This window comes from Dendroctonus ponderosae, unplaced genomic scaffold (assembly GCF_020466585.1).
Source record: "Dendroctonus ponderosae isolate FM_Combo_2020 unplaced genomic scaffold, Dpon_F_20191213v2 Dpon_F_20191213_3, whole genome shotgun sequence".
NCBI classification, from domain to species: Eukaryota; Metazoa; Arthropoda; class Insecta; order Coleoptera; family Curculionidae; genus Dendroctonus; species Dendroctonus ponderosae.
In genome coordinates, this window is record NW_026018508.1 from 8,406,182 (window position 1) to 8,429,107 (window position 22,926).

At 33.0% G+C, this 22,926-nt stretch overlaps 1 protein-coding gene across 1 annotated transcript in view; it reads left to right on the forward strand.

Moving 5' to 3' along the window:
• The first annotated feature begins 703 nt into the window (after positions 1–703).
• Positions 704–22,926, forward strand: part of LOC125503808 (laminin subunit alpha-1-like) — a 23,361-nt gene continuing 1,138 nt past the window's right edge. Inside the window, exons 1-13 of the mRNA XM_048664719.1 lie at positions 704–955; positions 6,022–6,276; positions 11,861–12,097; positions 15,360–15,497; positions 16,809–16,973; positions 17,052–17,192; positions 17,607–17,889; positions 19,981–20,175; positions 20,337–20,450; positions 20,551–20,688; positions 21,721–21,958; positions 22,401–22,525; positions 22,611–22,780. Of these exons, the coding sequence (XP_048520676.1) occupies positions 845–955; positions 6,022–6,276; positions 11,861–12,097; positions 15,360–15,497; positions 16,809–16,973; positions 17,052–17,192; positions 17,607–17,889; positions 19,981–20,175; positions 20,337–20,450; positions 20,551–20,688; positions 21,721–21,958; positions 22,401–22,525; positions 22,611–22,780 (2,310 nt within the window). The 5' untranslated portion in view covers positions 704–844. The remainder of the gene's footprint in view (positions 956–6,021; positions 6,277–11,860; positions 12,098–15,359; positions 15,498–16,808; positions 16,974–17,051; positions 17,193–17,606; positions 17,890–19,980; positions 20,176–20,336; positions 20,451–20,550; positions 20,689–21,720; positions 21,959–22,400; positions 22,526–22,610; positions 22,781–22,926) is intronic.

Here is a 22,926-nt window from a genome sequence, read left to right on the forward strand (position 1 = left end):
CTATCGTTATCAAAAGAACCTAAATGAACCTAAAAAAGAGTATGTTAATAAATTGTGTATCAATAGTAGGATAATACAATATATGAAAATTCGCTCTGATAATTCGTCTGTGCAAATTGTCAGTTATATTATTATTATTATTATCAAATTATCAAGTCAAAGTCACATATATATAAATCATAAACAAATTTTTGTAGCGTATTCGACCCAGGCGCTGTCAACAGTTACAGTGTTCAGAAGTCTGGACAGTTGTAAAATGGATCTCTGATTTTTTCTGATGGACTGACTTGGTCTAGTGCTGATAATTTGAATAAATATAAATTTGCAATATCACATACTTAAGTTGATCGGGGCCATTCGGGAACTGACAGAAATACTGGAATAGCATCAAGATAAAAAATGTAAAAAATTATCAGCAATGAAGCAAGCAAACTAATTAATTTACGATGGAAAGACAAAAAGTCAGCTCAATCCCTTGTATAATATCCAAGCAAAGCATTTGACCACCTAAAACTTTGAACAGATGAAAACCTGAATTGAGAGATACTCAAAATCCTCCCTGTAGCTGGATTTACCTCATAATGAAACTAAATAATTGATAGTTATGGTGATGTTTTAGTTTAGCAGAAACTCAAAGTCCATTATAAAGGGCTTATGAGGGCCCTTCAACACTTATTTATTACAGTAACCATTAAGTTTATTTTTTTTGCAGGAATATCAAGTAGCTTACATCATATTGAAAGCAGCAAATTCACCACGTCCAGGCACCTGGGTGCTGGAAAAATCCAAAGATGGACAACATTTCAGTACTTGGCAGTACTTTGCCAGAACTGACAAGGAATGTATGGACCAGTTCCAAGTTCCGGCCACCAAAGGAAAACCTCATTATTTCACGGATAATGAGATTATTTGTACATCGTACTTTTCGAAGCTGACGCCATTGGAAAACGGGGAGGTAAGTCAGTTGTTAAGTGGACTTACAGGCATGCTATACCGTGTAGACAGACATTGGTGGAAAGTCTCGTTATAAAGTCACAAATTTGTTTGTTACGAAATAGAGGATTACACGGTCTCAAACAATATATCCAGTATGAATTAAAATAACTGTAAATTGAATTTCCGGGATTATGCGTACACCGAAAACATGGTTTTCAAATATTTGCATGACAATCTGACAATACCTACATAAATAATGGTAACGAGCATATTTTGTATTCATGGTAAATTATTAATGCTGTTTTTTCAGGCAGTTTATAATAAATGGTATGTTCATAAAGCCCATATTACAAGAATGTTTTGATTTAAGTATCCTGAACACAATATTACAGGTATTCGGATTTAAAGTATTATGTTTCAGAATTTTAATTGGAATGTGTACAAACTTAATAGGCCTGGTGAAATATAAAAAAGGGGCTCTACGGGGGGCACCCAGTTCCAGTCCGAGTTACGACCGTTTAATTGGAATTAATCATTATTTGGGTCAACAGTAAAGGTATCAGAAAACAAATTAATTTCATGTTTTGATAGATTTGTTTACAGCTATACTATAACGAACCTCATTGGGCAATCGATGATTTAGTTCATTATACGCATTCAATTATTCAGTGCCTCAAAAATTTGTTTTTAGATGCCTTTACACAGGGCGAGGTAGTTAGATTGTTCAAACCGGGATTTCTTAGACTAAAGTAGCTGATGGGATGTTTAATTTGGCAAACAATTGCAAATATATCTCGACTATAAATCAATTTTGGTTAATCAGGGTATAAAATATGTAAAGCAAAAAATAAACTTGCACCTTAGTTCGCAATAAAATGAACCATCAAAATTTGTGTGAAAATGAAATGGCACCTCGTAAGAATAAATTACGGAAAGAAATTTTTATGTTAATGCCACAAGGTATCCGCCCAAACGTGGGTATAGTATCGAAGATTCCAGAAATCAAGTTGTATTTTGAGAGGGATTCTTTTTCCTTTTTCAGAATTTTGGAACTAGAATGGAAAGAAAAGAAATGGATGAAATGAAACAAAAACGGACGTGCAAAGTGTTTTTGGAACTTATTCCCACGTGTTAGCGGATACATCATGGCGTTGTCATTAATTTTTCATTAATCTGTTTCAGTCCAATAACATAAAAAAAAATCAAGCTCATAAGTCATATCTAAGAAACGCTATTTCTATAATTTGTATACGAAAATGTTTAACAGAACATTTTCGGCTGCTCCCGAAGGATGCAGGTAGTTTCAAATTCATTATCTTGTGTTTCGATGCATATTTAATATTCTCCCCCAGAAAGTGGCTGGTATAATTTAATTGGTCTCAAACAATAGAAGATATTTTGACTATTAACAAATATATTGACATTTTCGCATGAGAAAAATGTCAGCTTTGTACCTTATTAGAACGAACTTTTTGAGATTACTTTGCAGATAAAAACAGATTTTGACCCGGTTGATGATTTATAGATTCACTGAAAAAAAATACGTTTCAAAAGTTACATCAAGCTACAATTAAAATGAGCTGCAGTGAACAAGATTAACAGAAAGTATTAAATAAGACATGAAATAATACTAAACACTGTAGGAAAATGCTACCACAAATTAACTCCTTTTCAAGCTGCCACGGAAAACGTCTTCAGCAATGAATTAGTTATTCTTTCACTTTTTAATTATTTGAAGCTTATTCTGCCTGAAGCCATAATTCTGACATAATGCCTGATGCCTGAAGTTCATAATTTATTAAAATAAGTAAAGTTTTCAAATTTATTGGGTAGATAAAACAAAATAGATTCACATTTTCAAAGGAGATTTTTGAACATTTATTTGAGCTGAAAATTTCATTAGGATCTGCCTTTATTTTCATTTAAGACATGATTCCTAGGACAATATACAAAATGCGACAATATGCGAAATGTTTAGACATTTGGTTAGCTTGCTAATTCGCCAGCCATTTTGCAGAATTACTACTATTTTGGGTAAGGTGCAAATTCGATATTTTAGGCAATTTGGGAAACGTATGGGCCAATTAATCTGAGTGTTAGAGATGTTTAGCTTTCACATTAAAATTGTGCTCTTCAGTTTACTGCGGAGAGGTGATTATGCCGAACTTCGCTGTGTCACTAATTCATAATTGCCAATGAAAAGACGACATATTTCAAGTAAAGTAATATTCATAATTCTGTGGAAATATCTGTAATCATGTGTTAGTAGCATTCGACAAAACAGAGGGGTATGCAGCAATTTGTTGATCTCTTCGTAAAAGTTGAAAAAATCTTTAAAAGTTGGCATTAATGGGCTACCAATTCCCAATTATATAATCGCAATAATCAATACTCAAAAAGAGTCAAAACGAGTCTACTTTGTGCAACGGAAAATCGAGATAATAATCGGTTTTGATACAAATGACAAAAAGTAATATTACATACTAAGATAAATGAGATTGGACATTGAAATTTAATACAAGTGAAGACAAGCGAAATGCTGCAAAAGAAGAAACTTCGGTTAATAATGATCCTCCTAAAAGGATCAGCATTGGATGCAATTTTTATCAAACTAGTAAATGTAAATTTCCGAGATTTTGCAGAGAAATAAAAAAAATAATGCCACAAAATTATGAATTTTAATCTCGATGATTCCTATGAAATCTACCACATTGTTCATAGATCTAATAAGAACATATCAAAAGTTAGTGGAGATGTTCATGAAAATGGATGCTGTCAAAATAATTACCAATTCATTATCTTATCTTTCACTGTGAGAAAATAGGATGCTGATAACGCAAGAAATCAAACCAAAATTTGTCAAAATCTTCAAGCGAATAAAATATCTGCATATTTCGCAAAGAGGCCAAAATATTGTAGTGTGGGAGAGAATGTAATCTTCCCTACTCCATCAAAAGACAGTCTCATAGAATGGAACTGAGGAAATCTCAGAAATATCTTAGGGGTTGTACTATACATAGTAATATACAAGAAAATAATTTGTCACCGTGTGGTAGCTGAAGTTTCTGATGGTAAAATATATCACTTCCGCCTAATGCTAATCAGTAGCAACTTGATACGCTCAAATGCAAAACTAAAACTACTTCAATTTGACATTCGTCGGATTTTTTTTTATTGTGGTGAAAAGTATAGTCAGGAAATTTCATGTATCAAAATTGCCTGACAACAACACGATCCAAATGCGATTTTTAATATTAAAAATGCGTCAAACTTGACTGAAAACACGGAAAACATTGCACTAAACAGAATTTGGTCTGGAATGATATTCGACGTGACTAATTTACGGGAGCGAATCAAATGGCAAAACCTGTATTGAACCGAATGAAAAATTTTACTGTATAAATTGAGGTGAGGAAGCTTCTGCATAATTGTATTAGTTGTTTTCTGAAAGTTTTTTTCACCTTATTTGACGAACGTGGAAGAAATAGTGTAGTAAATGCAGTCTGAACCATAAGAAATGGGTAACAATGAAACAGTGAATAGCTTAACAAGAAATTTTGTTATTTTCTAAAAAAATCACTATTGTGGCGTAATAATTTTCGAGCGCTATTCGTCAAAATTTTTGCCAAATCTTAGCTTACACATCATCAGGCAGCATAAGTAATCACATTCAAAGGATAATGTTTTCAGTTTTCCCTATCACTCAAAAGACATCAATAATATTATTTTAACAATATGAAAGAATGCACTTAGGTGAATTATTATATGTTTCATATTTAGATGTTCTTAGGCAAATTATTGTATTAGGAGTAGAAGCTTTACTTTTTGTGCTGAAGCTGTAAGCATAAACAGTAGCTCAAGTCCATATACAACGCTCATTTTTTTCTTCAAATCATAAAAACAATGCATTTAAATGGGGTTTATTACAAATTCGAACTTCGAAACTAGATATGGCAATGTTTTACTATATTATTATAAAAACCGTCCATAATTATAAACCGATCCAAGAACCCTTACAGGCCTGGTTTCATTCTGAAATTAAAAATTGGAATTCCTATCGCCCCATATTGCTTTCAATTGGAAAATAGAACAAATTCTTCTGTATGCGTAATTCTTAGAATTATTATGTTGTCGTAAACATGTGTCTGTGCTCCTTTCGCAATTCTTATCCTTGGTTATTAAAGTGGATGAAATGTACCCCAATTAAGAAATGTTCTCATGTAAATGTTGGTTTTCAGTGATTTGAAACTATTATTTTTTGGAATATATGAATTGAGATTGATAGAGAGATACAGAGAAGGTACTGAAGCAAGCATTCTTCTTTCTCTTAAGTCTATGGATTTTACTTAAACTGCAAAAATTACATATGCACTTAAGGCTGAACGTGAAAAGTATTTCAATGCCATGAGGAGTTTAATTTTATATTGTTAGGTGAAAATCAGAACGATTTTGTCTCAAACGAAATTGTTGCTCAGATGACAAATGTTGATTTTGTTCAGTTAAATCTAAGCATGCGTTTTGTTTGTGAAAAAGAAATAATTGCCATGGATCAATTTTTGCTCTTTAACATAACACTTTACTACATTAGTGTGCGAAACTAAACAAAACTGCTTTTGTGAGCCAAATAAATACAATTATAATTTTTGGTTAAATAGAATGAACTAGTGCTTTTTCAAAGCCTTTATGTGAGGTTAGCTAGAGGGTGATTTGGGCATGTAATATTTTAAGCATACTACATACAATTAAAATAACTTTAAAAAAATTTACATCATTGTAATTGTTATGCAGACCTAAAAAATTTAAAGTTTTCCAAAAAATTTCAACTCAAACATGTAAATAACACTTGACGTATTAAAAATATTTAGGAAACTTTTTCCAGCGTTTTCACAGAATACTTTTAAATATGACTTAAATCATAAATAACATAATACAACTGTTCGCTATATTTATGAAGCATTTCTATCTGAAATAAATAGATATCATTTAGAGATTCTTTAAAACAAATACGCACTCATCACACGCTGATATACCGGTTAAATAATTCAATTGAATTTCTAATGGAAGATTATTTTAAATTTATTACAGGTTCACATATCACTGGTCCAGGGGCGTCCAGGAGCGAATGAATCCAGTCCCGAACTGTTAGAATTCACCAAAGCTAGATATGTACGATTCCGACTAATGGGTTTGCGAGGAAATTTGGAACCAATACCTAAATCGTTGAGCCAAGACCGGCTGAAAGACAAAAAGTTATTCTACTCGATCAAGGATATATCCATAGGAGGACAATGCGTTTGTAATGGCCACGCTGAGAATTGCAGGCACAATGTCGCTAGTGGGGTAAGTTCAAATGTTTACTGATAAAACATTTTAAATAAAAAAAGAACTGAGAAAAATATATTTGACGCCGAATTGAAATGTGTAGTAAAAAGTTAAAATTATTATTTTCAAAACTTCTGTAATTTGTCAATAAGTTTAAATCGATTGATAAACCCGCTCATTTACCAGACGTCTATTAGAGGCTTTAAGTGTTAGTTTGGGTTAGAATTCGAGTTCTAACTTATAAACGATATTGGATATTATGTATAACCAAAAAAGAGACACAATCTGCTTTACAAACCCATCTTAAAGCTCTTATAAGAAACGAGAAACCGATTGGTGCAAAGTAGTTAAAGCCCTAATATGTGTCATTATTTTCAACTGCAAATATTGGTTTTGCACTCTATATGTTTTTACGCAAAAACTGCTGTTTTATTAATTTCGATGAATTGAATTGTGTCTAAGATTTTTGTTTAATAAGCTTTAAACACATAAAAATGACATATTCCTTCACAACAAAATTGTCATTTATACCAAAAAAATATTCATTTAAAGCATAAAAAGCTACTATAATAGAGCGTTCAAACAGCAAATTTTCGTGAGGAATTTTTGCGATGTTTTGCTTTTATATTCGAAAAATGACTGAATTGTTTTTTCACATTTTTTCTCTCTTGTCTAGTAGGTTCTAGTAACGCCTTACATGGAAAGACGGTAAATTTTAATCATCCGATAGATGCAAATTATTTATTTTTTAGTATTCAACTGTTACTAAAAAACGCAAGCATACGACGGGAATTCTGAAAACTAAAAATTGCACTTCGCGAAAACGCACATTTCTCCTAAAATAGCTTAAGTAGATTTTTATTTGATATGTAAAGCTAGCTACAACAATAGCTGGAAAGTTTCAGGCTTCTAGATTAAAATATTCGAAACGTTTTGAGATTTCTCAACTTTTGTTGAGTTGACTTTTTCAAACCAAAATGCTTAGACTGCCAGGCTCTTCTTAACGAATTAAAAGTATTCTTAAAACATTCGAGCAGTACTCCAAGTTTCATTGTCATAACACCAATAGATTCCGACATATCAAGGGCTCCTCTAAACACGATTCCAGCATTCAAATTATATGTAAACACGATTTATTTGAAGAATTCAAATCATTTCCCCAGCCGCCTGAGGATCGTCGAGAGGCAAAAGATTGACAAGATTCCCACACGATAACTATCAGAGAAGTCCAAATAAGCACTCAAAGCGCATTTCTCTGAAAAACGTGACCAATGCATTGGCGCACCATGCTCTTATAAGGGCCGTCTGAAAACCGACCAAGACCAAACCGAGACACTTGATCACTTTTATCTTCAGTTTTTCTTTAAAACGTCTTGCTGTTCTAAGGAAACAATACCTTCATCTTTTTTACTTATAAACTGTTTAATCTACGTATATGTACAGGGGTACAATTGAGACGGATGAGACGGAATCTGAGGCCTATTGAAGAGCAAATTGGGGTTCCACTGCTATCGAAATTAAACAACTTACATCCAGTACATCACAGTAGTTCAATGTCTCAGGCGGCTCGAATCAGTCAAAGATTTTGCAATTGACGTTTTTGTCGTATTTGGTTCGAAAACAAAATGTACATATTTCCAATGGGACAATTGCTTTAAAAAATTGCTGCTCCCACAACATTCTCAAAATTAGCAGTTTTCTATCAGAAATGTAGAAGTGGTTTGCGAAGACGCTATTATGGCTATTAATATGCATGTTTCGGAAAGGTCCAGAACTTTGACATGGGACTTCGGAAAAAATGTCGCTGGTCTAATTTATAGTGAAAAATTTCTAAATTCCAAACTCAAACGTGTAAGTGTCAAATCTATTCAAATATTGAACAACGCTTTAGATAGACCGACAGCCAAGAAATCATAGCTGAATCGCGACAGCAACAAACGTTTTCTATTAAGATACCTTGGTAGAATAGAAAATGTGAAATGTTAATGAGGAATTGGAGTAGCCAACTATACATTGGTAAAACAATCATCAATATTATTTTGTAACTAATAGTTAAAGAATTGTTGTCACATTTGAAAATTTTTAAATATTTTGCCAACTTAACTTGGGAGGATGAAATGAGCAATCCTGCACCCATTGTGCCGGACATATAATGAAAAATTGGACAGTAGCCAGCAAATCGTAATATTTAATGTCTAAGAAACAAAAATTTAGAAGTCTAAATAATCAAGTCCAGCATAATTCGGAGCATCAGGGGCGCTCATATGAAGCAAATTATATAAAAATAATAAGATAGAGTAAGAATAGAAGAAGCTCTGCTAGTCAGAATATGATGGAGTATTCACGGTGAAGTTTGCAGTTTCGCTCAACAAAATTTGTGTTGCATCGAGGACCCTTCGTTTGTTAGGGGTGCCGTTGTCGTGTGTATGTTTCTGAGAGTGAGAGTCAGTTTACAAAAGAGAATTGAGCTGTTTTCAAAAGAAATTTTATTGGTAGACTCTCATATTGACAAACTATGCAGAACATAAATACTCCAATTGAAATGGTAGGTAATTTTCATTCCTTAATTACGTATTATCTGTGTAATCTGCTGATCGATACATTATCACGGCATAATTTGAAGCCAAAAGAGTAGTTCGTCTGCTTTCGAAAGATTAATACAAACATTTCCATCTGATCATTAAAGTCACTCTATTACAGTAAAAATGGAACAAACCATTTAGAGTAGAAGGCAAAGCTAACTCAAAAACATTTTTTTGTTGACAAATAAAAGTGCTTCATTTATGCTAGAGATAATGAGATCCTCCCCTGAGAGCTGCAGATAATGTTCATATAGCTTACAATAATTTTAATATTTTTTCTTCCGGTCATTGAAACTCAATTAATTTGGTTCTTGTAGATGGAAGGAATTCAAAAACATATTTCATTTTTATTTTATTATTTTATTAAAAACATATTTCATTTACCTAAAATAAAATATTCTAAATCTTTCCCGGTCTAAAGCACTGAGGTAATCGTTAAACACTATATAAAATGTAATGGTCTTATAAAAGAATGGAAAACGGTTCCGATAGCTGTTTGAGTAAAAATAGTTCAGTAAGTCGCAAATTGGTCGCTCGCGTGACACACCGTCGTGAGCTAACTGAAGTCCATTTAAAATATCTTCAAAATTGAATTCCAGCACTGTTTCAAGTCGCTATTTTAGCAGCTCTTTTATTTTTACTGCATCACTAAGTGAGCTCAAAATATTCGGGAGCGATTTCCTATTCGCGGATAATGATCGGTTTTAATGAAATTCTTCCCCTTCCAATTAAAATTCATATTTCCTGAAAGCCTAACTAATACTCACTTGAATGGCGAATTATCCGTCAATTAGAAGAAAAAGTAGAAACTTGGGAAGTTGGAAAGATATTTTCTAATGGCTTTCCATTGAGGATAATTAGTTTTTCCTATTATGTTTGAGCGCAGAAAATATTTTTCGACGAGATTAAATGTTAGTGCCCGTCATTTTCCGTCGGATTAAGGTTTATTAAAAAAAGTGGTAAAGATTTATTTTGCTGGATTTAACAAACCAATTTAGAAAGAAGCGTAAAGTAAATCGAGATTTGACAGAATTCGTACGACAAATTCAATACCTATTTTAAACAATAATCTACTAATTAAATTGCATATTACAAAAAGTGTGACCGGCTTTATTTATATTACCTATCTACTATTTATGGTCTTTTTACTTTGCAATAATTATTACACAAGATTTCTTAAATATTTTGATCAATACAACTGTAAACGGAAAAGGGTTGTACTAACTTCTACTTCAGTTCATCATTAATAAGCTAATTAGAGATAGAAGCAAGGGATTTTGGTGACCTTTCCGTTGATCGAATTTGGAAAACTCTGCGGGAAAGTTGTTGATTATACAGGGTAATTCAGGTTTTACTTTCTCTGTCCTTACATGACATAAATTTTTTAACAAAATCGCATCGCTTCGAAGATACAGGGCGGGGAAATAATATTTTTCCGCTGTCTTCTCGTCAATGTTGACGATTCACTCATTCGATTAGCAAAAAAAATCGAACCCCAACACTAATTTTCACAAAGATTGGTGAATTTCTAAGGCTTGGTGTAACGCTAAATTAAATTCCGGTAAATGGGTCAAATTTCCTTAAATATCTCGAGACAAGGTAAAATGCCACAAAATTGAGTCAATGAATGGAACGGTGCAGGTGCTTTATTGAAATACAATTTTATTCTGAATTTTTGAATAAAAAGACGAAGGATGTGTATTGTCAGAAGTGGGTGTTACAAATTTGACCGCAATCGTATAAATTATTCAAAAGTTCTGAAGAACAAAATATAAAAAAATTCAGCACCCCCGTGTCTTCGAAACAATGCGATTTAACGAAAAACTTTATATCAGGTAATGACATTAAGTTAACAAGAATAAACCTGAATCATTCTCTAGACAAACATAAAAGGCACACAACAACATAAGGGCAACGGCGAGATAAAACCTCCCAGAGACGTGTTTACGATGTTATTTAAGTTCGAAAATAGTTTATTAACTGATTACTTATTATATAAATGCGTGATAAAAGAACAAATTATGACAATGTCTTAATTTTTGTTGAGTTGGAAAATGAAACCTATAATAGTCTTTGCCAGCTGCGGACCCCGACGGTTCTTCTGAGGAGGTCCCGGCGGTATTTTCTGGTGTATGATAGTGGTGTTTTCTTCCCCATGATTCCCACGATTAGCTAGGGAAGGGTTAGGTCCATCCACACAGAGCCCCATACATTGCAGTAGCTGTTCGCTTTACCCCTATGAAGTTCCTCCAATTTATGCAGTAATTTCTACTACGGACATCTAGGCCATATATGAATAATTAGATATTTGGCTAAAGGTTGTGTTAGTGAGTTTATCTACTAACTATAGGTTGTAAAGGAATATCTATTTTATGAATGTTTAAAACCCCGTAAACTGTTGTGTTTTAGTTTTGTGTGGTGTTAGCTTTATTTTTGCTTTAACAGCTTGAGCCAAAGTTTGTGGTAGGTGATAGCTCTCGATTAATTTTTGATTGATTGATTTTTGATTTCCTGTATCTTATGAAATAAGAGCACTCTTTATCAATCTGCTGTAAAAAACGTGAGAAAATTCTGGCTATTTAAAATACAAAAACTTTGATGCAAAATTCCAAAAAAAAGTTTTTAAAGCATGAATCCCCTCCTACCGTATGGAGTTAATCTAGGAACATTGTGGCACGGTAATCTATCGGAATGCGCAATTTGCCTAAGATAGAGATCGGCCTAGATCCACTGGAGAAATTGGAAGTATCTTCATAACAAGGTTTAAACAAGTTATCGGCAAATCACCACTAGCATTAACAAAAATTTTAGTTAATATCAAATGTGAAAATAGTTTTCCTGCTCTATTCAAATCAACTCATTCAAGTTTATCTAAGTGTTTACTTGATTAGTGTGAGAAATGAGGATAGATATTTTTAGAACAAGACTATTCATTGCGGATTTAATTTCATTTCGCAAGCATTTGCAAGTTTAACTTCTATACCATTGCCGTTTTAACATGAAAAGATCTGGATTTTCAGCATCCAGAATGCGAATGCTTACACCATACGTGTGGAGCAAACTGCGAAATGTGCTGCCCACTTTACAACCAACGTCAGTGGTTTCCTGGATCTTCGAGGGACGCCCAAAAATGCTTGCCCTGCAACTGCCACGGGCATGCAAAGAGCTGCCGATATGATGAAGAGGTCGACCGAAATGGGCTCAGTTTAAGTGCTGATGGCTCTTATCAAGGAGGGGGTGTTTGTCAAAATTGCACGGTAAGCTCTAATAAAAACACTGTACTTAAAAAATATTGCCCAAACCAATTAAAACCATATTTCTCCAGTTCAAAAATGAAATACGATGTGTGTGCATGCCAAATCTTGTATTCTTTGTTACTAGATTTATTTTGATAGTTTTGTAAGACTAATTCTGGTAAAAATAATACGCGGTTTCTTCTGCTTTAAAATCAATAGTGTGATATTTTTGGGAATATTAAATTAAACCGATATATTGTCGCTTAAAGTCGTTAGTCGCTCAATGATGTTGAACGTAAAAAGGAAGGTACTAGTTCGTTAGTATAAGCAAATACCAATGATTATTGCTTCCTGATAATACAGGCAATAAGGCAATATCATGGTTTATAGAGATGTTCCCACGTAGATATAGACTAGAGGAGCAATTTATTTATACACGAAAATTTACTTACAGGAAAATTAAAGCGTAAATATTTAATAAAGGTAATCTGATGGGGACCATGTTCGCATTTCGACCCCATTCAAATATAGAAATAACAAGAATAGCAATAATGGTATATAAAAAGTATCGTATATACACAAAGACAACAACACGAATTTAGAAATCTATTTGCAACCCATTACTTGGCTCCGGTTAGATTATATTTGCAAACACCGCGAACCCTACCAAGCGAACGTTGTAGCTAATGAAGTAAATGGAAATGCAAACGATAATAAGAAGTCATCTTACATATTAAATAAATATAGCTCCATTTAATTAAGCAACGCCACTACTTTGTGAGCCCTAACAGCCACCCAAAATAATATACAGGAATATTAGGCGCAAAGTAGAGAACATGCGAAAAATATTGATGAAAACTTGCTCATCAACACCTTTAGGAAACTTAGGTTCCGAACATGACAGTAAAACATGATTAAAACACTAAATTAATGAACAGATCACGACATGTTCGGCATTAGTTGTTGTAATTTGCCCCAGGTCAGAAGATCGCTAGTTATCGATAGCCTTTCTAAGAACAAATATATTTATATTAGTTGTTGATTTTATATTAAAACGAAATATCATTGGACAGGGGTAGTTATTGGCATTATTTTAAAAAATCTGCACTGTTGAAAAATCTGGATCGCTGGTCGAGCTTTAGATAGATAGAGATAGGTCGAGTTTTAAATGATGTTTTAATGTTTTGTTTTTACGTAAGCTAAGTTAGCGCTGTGCGATTAACTCTCACACTTCTGCATCTGTTAGTAACTGAAACTTTTTGTATTTGTGTCAACTTTCTAAGGTCTGTCTTCAAATCGAGGTAATTCAACTCAATTCCTTCCGCTAAATCATTATAGTAAATTGAATCAATATCATTGAAATCTATGATTTTCACAAGTTAACTAATTCGACTAAGTTGCAATTGTGCCGATGGTTCTGAAGCTGAAGAAGAATCTCCTTCATTTAATTTTAGAATTCATTGGCACAGTTTGTTGCTTATCAAACGAAATTTCTTATCGACTCTCTCTCTTGTTCGTTGTTCAATATCCAAATATTCCCGAGGGATTTCAACATCTGATTTTTCTTCAGTTAAATTAGTTTCAAAGTTAAATTATAAGACAATGAAAAGGTGTAACTTTAGCGTCGGATTTAGTCTCCGTATAACGAAAAAAAAACACATTTATTTCCTTGTTTTAGTAGTGGCTTCGATTCCATTTCATGATAACCCTTGTACGTAACTTACGTATTAATATATTCTACTTGTTATGCATGCGTTAACAAATTCATAACATTAACTGAAAAATTAGCATGCGAAATAATATAACCTATTGAATAGGGGTATTACCTCCGGCTCGCGATTTTCAGCGTTAAATGCTAAAGTGCAATACCCACCATGCATATTGAATATCGAGCTATTATTATCAACGGCAAAATCACCTAATTAATTCCGACAATGTCGAATAGAAGCGGACAACTTTCCAACATCCTGAATAATGAATTTTGGTGGTGAGAACACTCCGTCGACGCCGGTCAACATTAGCTCCTATCCCGGAATGTAGCAGAGGTTTTAACCTAATGAGCCGTTTCCACAATTTCCGGGAGTCATAAAAGTGCTATGGAGCCGATTTGAGTAAGGTTTCAGGACTTCATTTCTGCGAACTAGATTCAAACGCATTAATTTCTTGAATATTTAATTCCAAATGTATGCAGAAATGTTTCATTTTGATACTTGCTCGATGTATATTCAATGTTACTAATGTAAGTACTAGAAGAAGTCAATTGGTATTCGTATGAAGGAACAGAAGACCTACATTCTACAAGTTATATTAACTATCAAACATTTATGTGAGAAACAAGTGACTAAAAAAAGTGTTGAATTTTTATAACAATATGTGCGTGCTAGAAGAGGCAGTATAATGGTAATGCCGAAATATATTAAAGATTTTACAGAATACATTTTCATTTATTTCATACTTCTATTATATGTATACAATATAACCTTCCCTGCATCCAATGAATTGTGTCAGATATTGCTTAACTTGAATGTTGAAAATGTATATTTTTAAATGAAGCTTACTACTCTCAATCTCAGAAATACTGTTTGATTTTTACTATCTTTTTGAAGAGGGGCCTTTATCACCCAGTGAAGAATCATATTTAATTTCGTAGCATTCAAATGGATTTTAATTCATCAGATACATTTGTTTCTACAAAGTATTTCCATTATCTGTAACAAATAAGCAAATATGTTAATGATGCAAATGGAATTTCACGATGATATAAACCTCAATTTCGGCAGAAGTATATTATGAGTACGTACATTTCAAAAGTACATTTGGAATTTTTTTTTATAAAAGGTTTACCTTTATTTCAATACATGTTATACTTTATTATTTTTGGAGTGAATAACTAATATCAATTCAGGATGCAAATTAATCAGAGATTACAAAATTTTTAGTACGCTCTTCTAACCATTCATTAATTCATTATGTATGTTATTTTCGTTACCTTGATCTTACAAATAACAATGAGTTTGTGCACGCATACAAAAAGGCTACTTTATATGTAATATCACAATTGAAAGAAGTCACATATTTGTTTTGTTCACAGTTTTCACTTCAATTGATTGATTGATTGATCAATAAACTTAGTACTTGTCTTTCGAAGGTTAAAAATAAAGTGAGTTATAGGACTATATTCAAATTTGAATCTCTATGGAAGTTTAATTGAGATGTAACACGCAAAAATCTAATTTGATTTCCAAAAGTCACGAATCAGAGTAAATATCATGTATTGTTTCAGGACTTTACAACCGGAATCAACTGTGAGAAGTGCCTGACTGGATTTTTTCGGCCGATTAATGTTTCTGCCCACGACTCTAAGCCATGTTTGAAATGCGATTGCAGTGTAGTTGGATCATCACCAGATATCTGTGTACAGGTGAAAATAAAAATTCTTATTTCTAAAACCGCAGGTTAATAGCCTCCTCTTTATTGTAAGAGTTTTAAAATGAGCATTCGGTTTTATTGATGTAATCCCCTGTTAGTAAGGGTTTTTGAACTACCTCTTTTAAAAATACACAATGCTGAACTATTTAAGTCGAAATTTCAATAATCAGTGGCCTGCTGCAGTAAGAGTTTCATCTACAATCCACGTTTGCACCCTCGGACTAATAGACCGGTTTCATTTAATCTTGTTTCCAATATAGTCTTAAAACAGTTCCTGAGGAGAAAATGCTACTTAAATTGCCCCAAGCTTTGTGACAGAAAATATCACTTTGGAAAATTCAAAGCTAATAGATAGTTTAATAATCAAGCTTTTGAGGTGCTACCAAAAAAGAGCAGAAATTGTTAATATCAGCAATTAAAGTGGAAGTTCATGTTCATGTTCATAAGAGCAATTTAATAGACGTTGGAAAAAAATATGTTTTTGATAAACTTGTATTTAAAGAAATGATAGAGCATTAAAAATAGAACTTGAATATTCGAGTATTGCCAAACGGATATATAAAGTGAGCGCGACGCTCCCCTGTTAGTTCGTGATCGAGCTATTGAATCAAGGTTCATAGTAGAGCGATTATTGTTCGCTTTAACACGGGTTGTGTTTATTAAATTGCGTTTACAAACAGAGCGAGTTATTGAAATCTTTGGAACTCCAAAATCGTAGCAAGTGGTGTCAGAAGTGCGCCTCCAGATAAACTTTTAAGGATATAGTTGCTGTATGTAAATGTTTAACTACTTAACATTGCAAATTTTACGACAGTGACTAGAAGGTAAAGCAATAGAGGGACAGCTTGCTTCATTACCCTTATGCAATAACAGAAAGAGGAACAGAAAGAAACGCGCAAAACCCAAAGAAGTATTAAGAACCAGCGGGAAAGCGTTTAGAAGAACAAGAAAGAAGGAACCAAAAACAGAAACAAGAACAAGGAAGTAGGTATTTAGAACAGAAAGAAGGCAATGCGAACTGGTAGAAAGTCAAACTATAAGTGAAGGACCGCTAGAGTCCGAAACATCTCCGAAAATGTAACAATGTACTTACTTGATGCTAATTATAATGTATTTTAAGCTTTGAAAATATTAATATGGTACTCATGTTCCGAAAATAATTTTAAAATTTTTAAATGTGCGCATTATTATTTGCTACCTATGAGCTAAATTAGCCCGCTATCTCAAGAGTCGGACTTACTTTACGTACTGTATTTTCTACTTCCTTGATAAACGATTCTTCAATATTAAATTTGTGTTTCAGTATGGCGAATCAGCGGGAGTATGTAAATGCAAATTAGGCTATATTGGTTTGAAATGCGATATGTGTGCCCCAGGGTTTCGAGGCTATCCAAACTGCGAATCTTGCCCGTGTGACCCTAAGGGAGTTACTGCCACTGGAGACTGTGAAGGCGAATGTCTTTGTAAGGTACATAATTTAGAACTCGTTTAATTTTTTTTCCAGTATTACGTTTAATTATTCTTAGCAATGTTTATTTGTCTTTAGCAAAACGTTGAAGGCAAATACTGCGATAGGTGCAAATCTGGGTATTTTGGACTATCAGAGAAGAACGCTGATGGCTGCCTGGCGTGCTTCTGTTCCGGTGTCACGACTCTGTGTGAGTTAGGTTTCATCAAATTGAACACCGTAAGTATTAAATCCCAATTTCTCCCTAATCATGAGTTTAATAAGCTTTGACTCTTTTGCATCATAACTGCAAGTCCATATAAATTATAATATATGGGATATTTATTTTTACAAAATACGATCTACTGATATATAATTGACTATGTAATAATGTACGTGATGATTCGATAACAAGTGCCAAGACAACTAACTGAATATTTAACTGAAAAACACTTCAACCGCGATTTGTTACTCTCCGAACTGCAGGGTGTTGAAAGCTTTTTTGGCATTATTCGAAAGGTTAGGATCCGAATAATGTTCTTATAAATTATTTATTAAGACTTAATAAGAACAAGTTTTATCATCAAACTGCACACTTTAAGCACACTAACTTTAAGGATGATTTTAGTATTAAACAAATTTTTCTTCTCTCAGATTCAAACTCTACAAAATTGGTTAATCACCGATCTGAGAGTTTCAGCATATATAACTCCAGTTACCAGCTCTACGAGTGTGTTCTCGGTCGGTAATTATGAGTTACCTGGAATTGAGAATCTCTATTGGCTGGCACCGAGAGACTATTTGGGTAACAAGTTGGAAATTTATGGCTCAACTTTCGTTTTCAATGTTCAATGGGTGGTTATGCGTGGTGATACGAGCGGTGAACCGACAATTGGACCTGACATGATTATGGTTGGCTCAAATGGATTACAGTTAGGTATTTACTTTTAGTATTATCATTTTACTCAAATAAAAACATTGTTGTTTTTATGAGAAAACCAATTTCCAATCGCACATGAATCAATAATGTTTTCTCAACAAAAATTTGAAAAACTAACGTTTTACTTGTTGAATATATGACGAATGAATGATATAAGAGGGTCTAGGCAAACTTTTTTAAGCAAATTAGTTGACCATTCGCAAAATGAAGGCAATTCATTCCTTGAGGGAATGGGAGAAAATACGGGATTTTAAAAGTGGTCCCATTTACACCGCCCACCAAATAATTGACCTGCTAAGCAGATTGGCAGTTCTTCATGGCATGTAATTTGAAAAAATGCATTGAAATAAGTTTCAAACAATATTTCGATTGATTGAATCGACCAAAAAGTGTGGAAGCAGCAATTTAACCGATACGTTGTTGATCAAAATGTACATCGGAATCAAATTTCTGCAATAAAAGCTGCGAAAAGTAACCCGTTTACCATATTTTGAACAATACATTATTCCAGTCAGGACTAGAATTTTTATACGGGTTAATTAAATATAATGTACTGCCACAATAACTGCAGAGCTCGATGCTGATACTGATTCAGCCTTCATAACATATTTTTTAATTAATTAAATAAAATATAAATCATGTAAAAATAGCAAATTTGTTCTTTACTTTTTTTAAGGAACATGTAAATATGGGATTTTTTTTATAATTTTTTAATTATTACGTTCATAAAGCAACTACTCACAAGCTCAATTTTAACATTAAAAAAATCGGTAAAATAAGAAGTGAGTGCAGATATTTTTGTTAAATATGTAAAATAATTAGTAACTATTTATCTAAAATTACTATTTATCGATTTACCCCATTTACTATTTATCTAAAATATTTTAAAGAACGTGTGGCACTTCTCGTTAATCGTAACATTAAAGCAGTAAACATTAGATCGCGTGTGAAATGCACCACAATTTTCTTTTAGTTTGACACTCCTCTGAAATGTTCCAAATACAAGATTGTGTGCAAGATTTCCACTTTCCCGCACTTTGCTCCGCTTTGGTTGCTCAAATGACCAAATACTTTACTGTAAGATGTTTTATTCTTGAACAAAGCTATTTATCTTATTTGCGTAAATATTAGAAGGAATCGGGTTTTTCTGAAAGTGTTGTATTTGTAAAAGTATTAAACGTTTTACATTTTTATCACTATAGAATCAGTATATCAATTTACGTACTTTTTTAAATTGTTTTCAATTCTTAATATTCAGTTGCATTATTGTAGGCATATTATTTCATTTATTAGCTCTCAAAAACGACAGTAGTACCTATTCGGGAAGTGAACAGAAATATTTGAAAGCGATAAAAGAGATTTTTAATATGGTATACACAACTTTTACACAACATTTCAGTTACATGCAAGTTAACAAAATGCGAAACTTCTTTTGATATTGATAATATATGATTTAGAAAGATCTTCTTAGAAACGAGAAACGAGGGAAATTTTGCGAACAAAGATGTTAGAGGCAAATTTTACTTCGTTTTCAGAATGGCATCATCAGAAATCAATAATGCTTGGAATGTTTGAAATGATTATAATGCAGAGGCATAGAAAAATAGACAGCTCATTTTCATAAAGACCCAACCAAACGTGAACAGTTTTAACGATATTTTACATGCAAAGAGCACGATAGGCTTCAATATGACCCGTTACTTTTAAGTTTCTATTATCATAATTTTCTGAATACGGATACCAGTTCATGTTTGTGGTTCTCCGTAATCAGAGAGTGGACAATGTTGGACTCATGCGTAATTAATTGGCTGCTTTTTAAAAAAAAATAGTAAAATCAAATATACGGGTTGTATTTTCAGTAAAATAATTCGACTTTTCTACTTCGGTCTGCCAGATGTTTTACAATAAAATTTACAAGCTCGTAAAGTAATGCGGAAAACAGTAAGAGGAAAATGCAGATAATTTTAGGGATGAAAAACTAACGGACTGGATTAAAGTAGTAATTTCTAAACTAGAAGGGTATAAATTAAAAATATCGTTGCTCGTAGCTCTACGGAATATTCATTGTAAACTTGTTTTTCCTCGCAGGTTATGGAGATCACATATATGGTTCCCAAAAGATGTCTTTTAGCATTCCGCTAAGCGAGCATGGATGGTACATAATACCCAACGAGATCCAAGATATAACGACGAGAATGACAAAATCCGATTATGTTAAAGGACCGGCGACAAGAGAACAGTTTTTACATGTGCTGGCCGATATAAAGCACATTTTATTAAGAGGTGATCTATGTATTTAATTTCACCTTTAAATAATAAAAAAATGATAGAGCTAAAGTCAACATAGTAAATGTGTTTGAAGATTTATATATTTTCGTATTATTATAAGTAAAGTTATATTGCTATTTATTTAAAAATATTTAATGTCCAATGCTTTTCAATAGGAACTTTCCACACTGACCAAATTGAGGCATTGCTGGAAAGTGCAACGATGAGTTACGGCAACGAAGAACTCACTTACGAAAGTGGAACCGTTGAAAAATGTTCCTGTCCATCAGGTGAGAATTATGCGGTCGTATAAATTGAAAAAGTATGTTCTGTAACGCATTATAATTCATAACATATTGAAGCGAATTATGACACTGCTTTTCATTTCAGGTTACACCGGCCTTTCTTGTGAAAGTTGCTCTTTTGGATACGTTAGAATATTTGCGAACACTTCAGAAAACGAAGAAGAAAGCTATTGTGGAAAATGCGATTGTAATGGTCATTCAGCTACTTGCAACGCTGATACAGGTAAGATAAATTAAGGCACATTCACCAATATCAAGATATTCGACAGCGCATTTGAAGAATTTTTGCCCCAAATAATGCATTTTTTGCTTAAATTGGTACAATCAATATGTAGAAAAATCATGAAAATGCGTAAATCTTAAGTTAACTGGAGTAACAGTATTGAAAATATTTGCTTTACCTAAACAAGAAATGTTCTTTGCGAAATAAATCCCACTGCAGGGTAGAAAAGTTTTATTTATTCACTTCTTTATTTTTGAGCTTTAAAGGAACCTAAAACACAATCGGTTAAATTTAAAAATCTTGGGGTACGTAACTTTGATCCAATTTTCGCTTAGCTGGCCAGATAAATTGAGGTCGAAGTAAACTTGGGATGACAGATGATATTGAAATGTTGAATAGCGTGAAATATTTTCGAAATTCTTCTTTTTTATAAAACTAAACTTACATGTACCTAAAGCATATATGATCGCTGAGGTTGTTTAACATTAATAGGTGCAATTAGTTTGTAGTTTCGCGTTTCAGACAATCGGTTTTCCTATTTTCATTTATATTGTTAAAATTAATTCATAATTTGTAAACACACTATGTTTAAAATTAATTAAATATGTATTTAAAATTGAAATTTTCAGCAAACAGACAATTTGCCTTAGATTTTATGGTGTTCACATCAAATTTATCCCTGAATATTTTTTATCTTTGATATTATTTATAAATTATACTCTCTTATGCCTTTTCAGGTTTTGTTCAGGATTGGTTTATTTGAATCAATGCACAAATAGCTATTTTCTACTAAATAAATCTGGATATACCAAAGTAGTGTTTAAAAAAAGCAAAAATATTCAGCTTCAGTTCATTAGTTAATTAACGTTTTGAATTAAAGCTTCCTAAATTTTGTTTGGAATGTTTAGGTAACTTTCAAACTTTATATTTTGAGAAAATGGTCTGACTTTTAATACGCAAATATTTATGTTTTAAAATTATTTACGGCAATCGGAATGCTATCGAATGTATTATTGTATTCATATTTTTCAGGTGAATGCTTTTGCGAGCATAACACTATAGGAGAGAAATGCGAACGATGTGCGGTGGGTTTCTACGGTAATCCTTTAAGGAGCACAATCGGCGACTGCAAGAAATGTGCCTGTCCTATGGAAAATATCGAAAACAATTTCAGCCCCAGTTGCCAGTTGGATTACTTTAATTTGGCTAACGAAGGTGGATATGTATGCACCCAGTGTCCGAAAGGATACACAGGGGATCATTGTGAAATGTAAGTAATAAACAGATTGGTGTATACTTACATGCAGGAAGAGTAGTATCTAAGTAGTATCTATTTTTAACGGGATGAGTTTTAATGGAGTAACTTAGTGGGTTTCAAAGAGTTATTAAATGAGGTATATTTCTACAGTAAAACAGCAAAAAGTTCTCGTTGCATTGCAATGATAACACTTTTAGTTTGACCGCGAAAACGTAAATAGGACACGTTAATCGGACAAAATCTAACTAGGGGTGCACTACTCAACCCAATCGCCAATTTACTCACGCTTCTAGAAATAATTTATTTAATTCCAACTAATTGAGAGAACTGTTTCAGTACCTATGAATCAGGTAACAAATTCGCTTTGCAAGAGTCGGTTTAGCACAGCTATAAAATTTCAATAAAAGTCACAGAAAAATATTGAAAGATTTGCTAAAAAAATATATCTTTCCAGATGTGACGATGGTTATTTTGGGGATCCACTGGAAATTGGTAACAGTTGCAGACCCTGTGACTGTAGCGGTGGTCCATGTGATAGAAGAACCGGTCAATGTTTAGCATGCAAAGGAAATACCGAAGGTATGTACGCGTGTACTCAAGAAATTGACCGGAAAACATAAATTACAATTGGCAACAGTATCTAACTAAAATTTTCGGATCTAAGGTTGGAAATGTGAAAGATGTAAGTCAGATCATTACGGCGACCCGGCAGCTTCCAACTGTAAAGCATGCGAATGTGATCCCCTTGGATCTGAGTCGAAACAATGCGATAACGTTTCTGGCCAATGTACATGTAAAGGCAGGTTTATTGGCAGAACTTGTGATCAATGTGAGGTAAGTTGTTGTATTTTTATGCATTCTATAAATATTAGTGCGATACACCACTCACAAAACTGGATTAAAATCTTTGTATGATGTTATGATCAGATCTAATATCGGCACACAGATAATCGTCCATCCGTGTTACGCTATTCTGATAT